At 37.3% G+C, this 12,108-nt stretch overlaps 1 protein-coding gene across 1 annotated transcript; it reads left to right on the forward strand.

Moving 5' to 3' along the window:
• Window positions 1-483: 483 nt before the first annotated feature.
• Window positions 484-9,630, forward strand: LOC140135505 (inactive rhomboid protein 1-like). The gene is made up of 6 exons (XM_072157033.1): window positions 484-698; window positions 1,845-2,009; window positions 4,200-4,378; window positions 4,789-4,846; window positions 7,945-8,135; window positions 9,013-9,630. Exons 1-6 carry the CDS (start codon window positions 536-538, stop codon window positions 9,472-9,474), a joined length of 1,218 nt encoding a protein of 405 aa, XP_072013134.1. The 5' UTR covers window positions 484-535; the 3' UTR covers window positions 9,475-9,630.
• The last annotated feature ends 2,478 nt before the right edge of the window (window positions 9,631-12,108 follow it).

Genomic DNA, 12,108 nt, shown 5'->3' on the forward strand with positions numbered 1-12,108 from the left:
TTGACCCATTTATGTACCAAAAGTCAATATTTTCGGCCGAATTTAACCCAAATTGTCCTAGTTTTTACAAATTAATTTTGCAAAATTTTTGCTAAATTAACGAAAAATTGGGCTATTTTCCGAAAAAATTGAGAAGATTTTGAAAAAAGGACCCATTCATATACCAAAATAGGCTTTAAAAAAGGGGTCATTGATATACCAAGAGGCTACCCATATTTGCGGCACGTCCCCGTATGGCCATTTGTACTGAGAACCCCCCCCCCGGGTTCCAGGACTCTCCTGTCAAAGTCTTTTGTTTCCTTCAGTATTTTTATGTTACCCCAGTCTATTTTGTGTGTGATCTTACTCGCTTTAATAGGTTCTTGTACAGGGGATATGGCTGATTTGCAGCTATCAGCTTAGCAAGCCTCTTTCCAGCTTCCTGCCCGCCTCTCATTACCCGACTTCCATGATAATATTGTTTTGATATTTTCTCATTGCAGATTTGCCAGACCACAAACCCTACGTAACAGTCATCATCACCATTGCCCAGATTATGACATTTCTTGTGCTCTGTTTCTTTGGCGGGATATCACCCATTGGTTTGACACCCAAGGCAGCGTATCTTGATAACGTGAAGACATTCAGAGGTACAGAAATGGTAGTGAGTGTTCAATACCCCAATGTGTGGATAGGGCCTAACGCTGCATTCTGGATACGTAAGTATGATTATCATGTTTTGTTGTTGTCGGTTTGCAGATGCAGAGTGCAGACAGTGGCAACTGATCCAAGAATGGCCTCAAAAGCTCATTGTCGCTGGGCAGGAAAAACCTCCTATGTGTCCTTAGCCCCTGAATATGTTTAAAGCAAAACCTCCTATGTAACCTGTTGGCAGTTTTGTTTTAAACATGTTCAGGGGCCACAAGCATATAGGAGGTTTTTCCTGCCCAAGGATGTCATGCTTTTATTCCGAATTAGCTCAAGTAATTTCTGCTTAAAGTGACCTTTTTGGTAAATCCCTCTTCAAAATCACAGAAAATCCCATTATTTGGTAAAAAAAATTCCTGGGTTATACACTACTGCAATTCTAACAATGTGACAGCACTGTCAACTTTTTAGAATTACATGGAGAGAGATATTGTTAAGGGGCATATTGGAACAGAAATATTGTTTGCTTACTAAAATTTGCAATCATTTCGTCGCTCGCAAGACATAGTGGTGTATCATAAAATACATTGTTGTCATTCACCAATTAATTGTAATTAGTCATTAAACTTATATGCCAGTATGTCAAATTTTTTTAACAATTATTCTCCATTCAAAATTGACATAGGACATGTGATACGCCAGTATGTCGAAAAATAGTTGAATTCATATCCATATTGGCCACACAGCCACAATATACCAAAATAGTGGTGTATGTCACATATTTACGACATAGTGGCATATGTCACTGATACGCCACTATGTCGTCCAAAACAAGGGGAATGTTGTACACAATAATTCAATTGAGTGATATACGCCAAACCTAATTAGTGATAATACTTAATTAATGACATGCATGTCTTGAAAGTTTGTCAGAATGTACAGCATTATACATAGATTATGAAACTGTTCTTACCTCATTTTGTCAAAAATGGCTGATACGCCACTATGTCTTGCGAGCGACAATTTTTTTCGCCAGTGGCTCGACAAAATTTTGATGATGCATAAGATTTTACTACCCAGGCATGCAAATGCATAAGAGTTGGCACCTCTGTGTGAGATTTTACTACCTTGGTGTAAGAGCATGAGAAAGTGGCCCAAAGCGTGAGACTTGCACTAAATGTGTGAGAGCTGACAGCCCTGTGTCATTATCATTTCAGGCCATGGTGCCTTGTTTGCTCCGTGTCTGCGGAGTGATCACAAGATCAACGTAATGCTGTCTAAGCAGGACTATCAGACTTCTGATCCACTTGGATGTTGTGAGGTTGAGGCAAGGAATACTGCTGGAACAACGACACAACTACAGTGCTATGAATATACATACAGTGAGTGTATTTGAATCTAAAGTTACACTAGCTTTCAGAATGGCATGCTCTTTTTGCTATTAAAGACTGATACACATACCAGGGTTCCCACGGTCCTTGAATTTGAAAACACCTTTTCAAGGCCTTGAAAGTCCTGGAATTTTTGCACATGGTCTTTGAAAATTGGAATTTTACCTAAAGTATAATTTTGACAAAATTTGGGGAGTGGAGAGGAGCTGTCACTTTGGTAATATGTGCCACATGGAGAGCCACATCATGATTTTTGTGTTGTGATAAGTCCTTGAAAATCATGCTTTTGGTCCTTGAAATTCCTTGAAAAGTCCTTGAATTTTAAAGGCTTCAAGGTGCAGGGAACCTTGACATACGTGCTCTGTTAATGAGGGACATACACAGGGCTTTGTGTTCCCTTCATGAGTGCCTCTCTGCGCGGAACAAAGCTTTGATGCCAGATTGGCAAATCAGATTACCTGTTTGTTGTTATGATTGTGAGATGATTGAGTTAGCCAATCAGCACCCCACTTCCATGTTTATGCTGTGTACTCTCACCACAGACAAGAAAGTACATTTCTTCTGTGAAAGCTAGTCTAGGAACTGCCCCTTAAAAGATGTGTGTCATTTCACATTAGGCCTACTATCAGAGGCCCATTTCTAAAAGACTTGGTGATTGATTTTTCATTTGATTTGATTTATTATAAAATGACAGATTGTTTATGCCTTTGTGAAATGGTCCCCAGAGTTTGGATCCTCTTGGATGTTGAAAAGCACAGACCAGGTTTGGGGGAATATTTCCTTTGTTACAACTACAAATGTCAAGAAATGCACAAATCCAAAGCCTAGTGACACCATCCAAATTCTAAATGTGTGCACACACACACACAAGTATCACAACTGTGACAAGAGTGCAAGCAAAGACCTACCGATGCCTAACCTCTAGACATGTAAAATTGAGAAATGAATATACTGATCATGCTTATAGTGAGTTTATTTCAATCCGGGTTCATCTAGGTGGCATGTGGGGGTACTAAAATGTGTCGGCTAGAAGTGGACCATTTTAACACCAAATACGTAATTTTGCACCAAAGAGCTCTGCCGTGTAATACACACAGAGGATAAAATAGTGTTGTGTAGACTTTCATCTAAAGCAACCAGTCCCAAACTGGGCTGCCTTGGGGGTCACAGGACATTTGTGATGTGTTCTGTCAAAATTAGACGCTTCTGGCAAAAATTGTGGGATTTATAGAGTGGGATCTATAGCCAAAATATGATATTAATTTTATTATATTTCTATTATTTTTTGTGTAATCAAAATGTCTTAACCTTGCACAGGAATATCCGATTTAAAAAATTGAGCCACCATTGTAAAGGAGAAAGTCTACTCGTGAATAATATATGAATACCCATTTTTGACAATTTGCCAGAAGAGTCTATTTTGACAGAACATGTCACATTTGAAAAAGGGCCAGGAGCATTTCAAGTTAGCGCACTAATTAAAAATGTGTGGGAACCGCTGATCTAAGGATTGTGCTTGTTTATGATACACATGTGATGCCTTGTGTAATAGAGTGCACAAACCTTCATAGGCCCAAAACTTACTTATAATGATCATTTTTAATGTACCGGGAGAATTCATAGTAAATTGGAGCAACACTAAACAAAGCCACTCTTTTGGTTATTGTTATTTTCTAATAGATGTTGGCTATTGGCTTCCCATTGAGTGTAGTCTCAGGGCATCTAACAATGTAGCACTGCTATCAGTCGACAGGGAATATAAAATTAACACACATCAGCAAGTGGTGAAAAATGGCATATTGTTTGAGGGAGCTGTACAGAAATGGGGCCAGCATAGCAGATGTTCATACAGTTCTCAATTTTCTAATAGATGTTGGTCATTGGCTTTCCATTGAGTGTAGTCTGAGGGCAGCAGGCGGTGGCGGCACCAGGATTTTTTTCGGGGAGGGGGGCATTAGGGGGGAAAAGTGAATTTCAGGGGGGGGCACTGGCAGCAGGATCTAATAACGTAGCACACATACTGAAACCATGCTGCTATCAATTGACGAGGGAATGTGAATTTAACACACATCAGCAAGTGGTGACAAATGGCATATTGTTTAAGGGAACTGTACAGTAGGCCTAGTGGGGCCAGCATTGTGAAACTGAATAAAGCTCATCTTTACTGTGATTTTCTAACAGATGTTGGCTATTGGCTTTCCATTGAGTGTAGTCTGAGGCCAGCAGGAGCTAACAACATTGCACACATACTGAAACCATGCTGCTATCAATTGACTGGGGAATGTAAATTGACCACACATCAACATTGTACATTTCTGGGTGGCTACTATCATGCACAGGGCCCAGAACACTGCAGCAAGGTAAGAAGTTGGACCTGAATGACGCAGCTTTAATATCATTTATTATTTATTTGTCAAGTAGATACTTCTAGAAACACTAACAAGCATATACATTGCTCTGTATGTGTTATGGTGGTGCCATGGGGGGGGTATAGATGCCCTCCACTGGTCAGATCAGAACTCCCCCCAGTAAAAGTAAAAATACATGTAAATGTGTCACTTTTTTGCTGCAATTCTGCAAAATTTGTTAATTTTGCCGCTAATTTTGCAACCCTGAAATTCTCCCTGAAAAGAGGGGGAGGGGCAAGACTTCTCACAGGGTGGTGGCAGCTTCCCCCTTTTCCCCCTGGCTACGCCACTGCTGTCCACTTGGATTCCTGTAAGTATAGCTTCATAATTTTGATATATTGTTACAATTTGCCCTTCTTCAGGTGAACTGTCTAGCAGATATATGTGGAGTGGGTGGATTATCTATGCAAGCTGACCCAGGTGAGTGGGAGTGTAAGGACTCAAACCCAGTGTTCGAAATAGAGCCGGTCAGCCGGCCATTGGCCTGTAACTTTTTGGCTTGGCCGATAACTTTTCTGACTAGCAGTGTAGTTGCAGGCCCGGCTGGCCGGTAACTTTTTAGTTACAGGCCCAGCTGGCCTGTAACTTTTTGAGGCATATTTCGAACACTGCTCAAACCCATGACCATCAATTTACTAGTTGTCCTATCCATCAGGCCACCAACTCCTGCTGATAGATTGCCATTAATAAGGTGTACACTGAAAATTGTTCCATGGTGGAGCCAGCTTTTGACACCAAAACTAAAAAATCAAAGTGAAAACATTAACTTTTTCAGAGATGTGTTACAAAGAGTTTCAGGTAATTAAATTTATACACACACAAGGATAAATTGTGTGCTGTATTGCCGGAAGTAGCAGCTTCTTCATGATGCATAGCATGCGCGCAGAACATTCAGAACGCTTCTCACCCCCAAGGCTTATCAAAACAGAAGCTACATATTCGCCACTGTTAAATGGGCTGTTAATAGCTCGCGCCACAATATTTACACATCCCCGTGTGACCTCGGGGTCATTGCAAATGTACGGTAATGTTAGTTGGTATATAATTTGTGCAGTAACTGTCTCACTATAAACAGCAATAGTCAGGCCCGTACACAGGATTTTGTTTGGGGGTGCTGATTTTGAAAAAGTGGACCTTTTTCCCCAAGGGGGGGGGGGCAATTTTGTGAAAAGTGGACTTTCTTTCCAAAATTTGGACATTTTTTTACGAAAAACCCGTAAATAACCTGATTTTTTTTAATCGCTACGCTCGCAAATTCAAAAATTTTGGGACTTTTTGTACACTTTGGCAAATTTGGGGGGGGGGGTGCGACGCACCCCCCCTGAGTACGGGCCTGGCAAGAGTTCAGGTATATATGGTCCATTCCAGCGTAAAGCGGACAAAATTCTCTCTATGTTAACTTTCCACTTTAAAATGTCATTAATAAAGGAAATCACGTTATTGATGGAGCATATCATGTCACGCCCAATGTGCTCTCTTTGTGCATATAGGCCTTTACTAGCAAGTCATACCAGGGACAAGTTATGATGGCTTAAATGAATTGGCGTTACCCACTTAATTCAAAGATAAAGCACCATATATGTCATTGAATGTCCTTCAATCAAAATGAAATTATTACCGTTAGAAAGACGTTTGCATGATCTCTCATCATATGTAAAATGATTGAATTCCACCAAAGTTTGTGGACTCTAGAGGCCATTAAGTCAATATGGCTAATAATTTTGTTACCCGTGTATCAAAAATAAAATGATCGTTCTGAAAAATGTTAAGTGAATATGCCATAAATGACCGTATCATGAAACGAAGTTTCGTTTTATAATTCTGAGGTCCAAGTGATTATTTTATGCAAATACATTTTACCCATAAAATTCCATAACATCAAATTTGACGTTACCCACGTATCAACTGTTACCCACGAGTCCAGCAAATATAATTGCCATAACTTAAATTAACATTTAATGACTTTGGACACTGAATTTAGTTTGACAAGCGCTTAAAATTGTTAATCGTAAAAATACGTTCACAGATTTAAAAAAGAATCTACGACAGTTTAAACTTTTGTTACCCACGAATCCCGAATAGATGCTAACCTTGAAAAACAAGGAGATTGTTTATTGTAATTTTAAATCAGCACATATTCAAGCCATGGGTATGCTATAATTTTTACAGTACTTACAATTTATGCACCTAAGAAACGCAAACCCCAAATGGTACTATAGTACTTATAGCTTTACCAACTAATTCGGGCGTTACCCACTAATCCAAGGATTTACTCAGTAAATTATATGTTTCTTATGCATCTTAACATTTTGAAAACATGCGAAATAGGTTCCAAAACAGTCCTGTTTAATAGCGTCCTCTTGAAGGTATACTGAAGCTGTATCATGAAGTTTTGATTGATTATCCTAAATTACCATTTTTGGGTAAATGCAATTGATTAGAGAAACGGGAATCATTGAAACACAATGGAGGAATAACCGCATGCTGGTTTCCAACCTTCTGTAATATTTTCTATTTTGCCGCTTACTAATACATACCTTCAAATATGTGTTACCCACGAACATTTTGGTTACCCACGAATCCCTACTTAAATTATAGTTAACAATGTATTGATAGTGTTTTAGTTCATAGGAACTGTCAAACACGAGTTAATAGAATATTGCTGCATGAAAATATGGAATGATTTTACTAAAATAATAATATAAAACTGTTTGCTCTGTCTATTTGAATTAGGTAACTTCGTTATTCTCAAAATTTATACCAAAATGCCATAATGATCCATTCTAAATATTCCATGTAGTTTGTATTTTGATTAAAATTCAGTTTAGTGCTATTGCAGCCTGAATTATTGACATACGGAAAAGTATTTTTATTTTTATTTAAAAAATTAATAGGAATTGCTATTTTCCAGACGCTGTTACCCACGAATCCATCCGAGATCCTCATCCTGCGACGAGATACAAAATCTAACTTTATATTTATATGAAGCATTTATTCTAATCTTTCGAAATAATACAGTAATGTTAAATGACAGCCACACAATCTTGACTGTACACCTGGTTCTTTCTTAAAATTTGTAATAACCAAAATATTTCTTTGTAGATATATGTAATAAAATTCTATTTTACGTTCAAAGTCTTCACCGATTTCTAGTGTATATGAGTCACACATAAAATATTGAAAGATATTAAAGAAAGTGAAATTTTATGGCGTACAACAGGTGAAAAAGGCTTGAATTGTGGGTAACATGCATATGCGCATTTAACACTTTATTTGGTCTAGCAAGAAAAGTTATTTTTCAATCCGATGGCACTTCCACCTGATGATTCACTAGATATGATCGTCTCATTTGATAAGTCTAGAATTGAAAAGGAAAACATTTTCAAAATGGCCCCCAGAGAGAATTTTGTCCCGCTTTGGCTGGAATTGACCATATACAAGGACTATCGTATACAGTATACTTAAAACTTGGTATCTTCACTGTAAACACGCTGATATTTTTCTGTTTGATTTTTCAGAAACTCCATACATGCCAACTCGACCAAATCAATGGTGGCGATTGCTGATCTCCCCTTTCTACCATAATGGAATACTCCATTTAATACTAGTGCTCATTCCACAACTGTTATTTGCTGTTCCAATCGAAAGGATGGCAGGGGGTGTCAGGTTGTTTTTCATCTATTTTGTGAGTGAAGTAACAGGAAATCTGGTGAGTACTGTAATTTAAGGCTGAATTTAACAGGTTCAGGGGCGGCCCCAGTGCTTGGGGGGGGGGGCGCAAAGTGAATTACTGGTGAATTGAAAGTGAACTTTGGGGAGGGGGGGAAAATCAATCAATTTTGCTCAAAATTGCTGCAAAAAGTGGAAATTTTCGTAATATTGGGTTTTTTTTGTGTGTGGGTGAAACTGGGATGGTAGAAGTTCTGACTGGGGGGGGGGGCAGTTGCCCTTCATGCCCCCCGGTACCACCACTGTAAAGGGTTTGTGCTAATTAACTGACAAGTTCTGACTGGGGGCATTTGCCCTTCATGCCCCCCTGGTGCCACCACTGTACAGGGTTTTCGCTAATTAACTGACAAGTCTATAATAATAATTAAGCATGAATAATCAATAGCAAACAAGTTCAATCAGTCTTGTTACCAGCTTTTGAAATGTTTACAAATGCCACATGATGACCATTGCAACTCATGTTGCAATGGGTCCAATAGCCAGGGGGGCAACTCCCCCCTCCCCCAGACAAAAAGATCCACTTTCAGGGGAAACATTCTAAAATATACCCAAGAAGTCATAAATAGAAAGAAAACTTAACAAAGGAATCACTGTTTCATGTTAACCTGTTCAGGGTGGCAAGTCCACTTTTTGGAAATTAAGCACCCCCTGCAAAAAATCCTGGCTACAGTTTCACAACCATTGAGGAAAAACCTCCAACCGTTCTTTTAAGACATGCTTTGAATCTTGCTGCTGTATGTACTTTCTTAAATTAATTTTAATTGCCCTGGCTCAAGATGTTAATTAAACCTTGTATATTATCCCCAGATTATTTTTTCCGAAATAAAAAACTTTCTTTTTCTTTCCATTTCTTTCAGCTGGCTTCACTCTTCACTCCCTACCTTCCCCACCTAGGCGGCTCAGCAGCAGTGTGCGGTCTTATCTCAGTACAATCCATAGAACTAGCACAAAGCTGGGTACTAGTCCAGCGCCCTCACAAGCTCATACTTAAACTTGTCGCAATCCTCATCGTCTTTCTGCTATCCGGTACGCTTCCGTATCTCGATAACTTTGCCCATCTTGGTGGATTCGTCGCGGGGTCTTTAGCCGCTGTGATATTTCTACCGTATATCGTTTTCGGACAGTGGCATTCACGACGACGTCGGATTCTCTTAATATTGGCTATACCATCATTGGTTGCAGTACTGTCAATGTTATTGCTGTTGTTTTATGTGGTACAAGCAGTTGATTTTTGTACTGCTTGTCAGTATATCAATTGTATACCCTATACGCTATACTTGTGTAATAGTACATGGTATAACCCACAACCGTCAGTGTAGTACTTTGTTATTTCGTTTTCCATTTATTACCTTTTTTATGTTTCATTTCACCTATCTTTTCAGCTCTTTTATTTCTGTTTTTTTTTCCTTCCCTATAATCATTTTTTTTGTTGAAAACTTGATGCAATATACATTCTAACATATCATTATTTAAGAGTTCACAAAATGTTTGCCAAAACTATTTTACAATAACTTTTTACAATAACTCCTTGAAAACATTTTTAAAATGTTGTTGTAGTGTTTGTTCATATAAAATGTTTTAAAAACATTTTTATAACCTTTATATAACATGACATTTAAATGTTATATAAGGGAGCCAGCATAACATTATGCACACCTGTTCCTCATTTTGAGTTTTACAAAGTGAAAAAGAGGGACAGACCTGCTTTTTGAAAATTTCAGTGATGGCAAATTTAAATGTAAGAATTGCAGAAAATATGCAAATTTCACTTTAAAATTCTTTAATCTATTGTGATAAATTTAGACCTGCAAAACCTTCCTCAAGTCTTTGAATATGTCGATACCTGGTTTGTGTGCATGTGCAAAGTTTTGGCCTCAATGTCCCTCTTTCTGACTTCAGAAGGTTGGCAGGTCTACATTATGCCATATATGTTAGAAAAATAATAATCAACATGGTTTTATTAATAACAAACTCATATTGACCACAAAAACGAATAAAAACAGTCGGCTCTCAACACGCGATATTCAAAATTCCCGCGCCAAAATTGTCTAAGTGCAATCACGTAATGGTTATTCGTGCTCAGCCTTCATTGTATTACTGGGACGTCATTGCACTCGACAATTTCGACGCCCGGGAATTTTGAATGTTGTGTGTTGAGAGACAGATGTTTTTATTAGTTTTTATGACCACTACGAGTTAAATTAAAAAAAATAAAACCACCTGATTTGCGCTTGATAATTATTTTTCTTACATATAAGGCAGAATGTTGTGATTGCCGGAGACTTCCTTTAAATGTTTTGAATAAAAGCAAATAATTACATTTTAAGAACATTTTTGTGTTTGCTGGGCTTCCCCCTCTAAATTTGAATTTTGTACAAATGTAGTTATTGTTAGTCAAGTCAAAGCCAGATTATATGATTTCAGTCCAATTTCAATTTTGTTAGCTTTTTGTTATATAGGCCAACCAAAAAAATTGATTTGCCTCATGTCCATGGGAATTAATAGAAAATATAATGTGGTATGCAATTTTTTTAAATTTTATTTTTTATAATTCAGCAATGCCAATTTTTGGTATATCCAAAATGCAATTCTATAATGTTGTCATACAGCACACCCCATGTAGGTTATAGTAAGACCTACAGAATAGTATTGAAATAGCATTTTGCCCTACACTGTTGCAATTTCATGGGTTTCAAGTAATCAAGATGCATTTAAGCTGTATGTAATACATTTTTGAAGTTGCCGATTGAATCCAAAGCAAATTTGAAACTGAGAATTAAATATTATCGTAGATTTTCAGCAAAATTTTTGTTAAAATGATAAAAAAAATAAAAAATAAGAAATGAAAAATGAAAAATTCAACTTCTGCAATTTCACGAGGGGGACATGAGACACATCTATTCTTTTATTTGGCCTTATTAAGTTCAGTGCTAACAAGAAATGTCTTTAAAAAAGACGGCGCAGTGAATGAAGAAAAAATTTTGGATTTCACATTCACTGAGAGGACCTTTGGCTTAAAAATGAGCTTTTAGAAACGACACTGTAAAAAGGAGAATGATGTTTGTTTCCTTTATTTTATTTTGTCTTAAAAACCCACAATGAGGGCAAATTAATTTATATGCTGAGTACTTAGTTCATTTCTTGGTATACTTAATAACATATGATGACATTTACTTAAAATGAAGAACATATTCTCAAGTTTGTACTTAACATAAATGGGTTAAAAAGTTTCATGCATCTGAGCCTTTAATAAGGCCTAGGAATGATTATAAACATAATACTGTGGTATGGGGTAATAGCAATTCCTCATTGATAGCATGGATAGTGTCTAAGTCTGATGACGAGTCTTCAGGTTCATATTGTGGTTTGGATATACCATTGACTGACATCGGGTATGGCCATTGTTTTTCAATTTTGCGATGAATAGTTATATCATTTTATGAACCAATTACAGGTAGGCCTATTTCTGGAAAGCATTAAGAACAGAGATTAAACTGACCAAAATTCAAATCAATATTCAGGGTGTACTAGACGATATACAGTGTGTAAAATGAACTTTTAAGGAACATGTGGTATATTTTTCTCTTCAGGAATATTTTCTCAATCTGAGGACCACAAAATCAAACAGAGCTTGAATTGAAAAAGCCAACCAGAAATATACTTTATTTTGGGTGCGATGTTTGCTTCTATGTATACAGGGTGATCAAAATAAACAGACCTAATTATTTATTCAAAAGGTTTAATTAGTGCTAATTAGCTGCTTAAACTGCTTTCAGTCATAAATACTCATTCCAAACCAGAGAATACAATATCTCGTTGTCACTTTTAGACTACACTTGCAATTCTGATAATTGACTGTTTTACATAGACCCCTATGAGGGGTGTAAGTATTCATTTTGAAAATATCATTATCATTTCATTTGTTCAAGAAAAATGTCACGCCGTCAGTCTTT

Source organism: Amphiura filiformis, chromosome 2, assembly GCF_039555335.1.
Source record: "Amphiura filiformis chromosome 2, Afil_fr2py, whole genome shotgun sequence".
NCBI classification, from domain to species: domain Eukaryota; kingdom Metazoa; phylum Echinodermata; class Ophiuroidea; order Amphilepidida; family Amphiuridae; genus Amphiura; species Amphiura filiformis.

Bases quoted from the DNA above. Each gene is read 5' to 3' on its own strand.
- LOC140135505 (XM_072157033.1), top strand. From the start codon at position 536: ATGACATTTCTTGTGCTCTGTTTCTTTGGCGGGATATCACCCATTGGT. The intron at 699-1,844 runs GTAAGTATGATT...TTATCATTTCAG, and splicing joins TAACGCTGCATTCTGGATAC to GCCATGGTGCCTTGTTTGCT. The intron at 2,010-4,199 runs GTGAGTGTATTT...ATTTTCTAACAG, and splicing joins GTGCTATGAATATACATACA to ATGTTGGCTATTGGCTTTCC.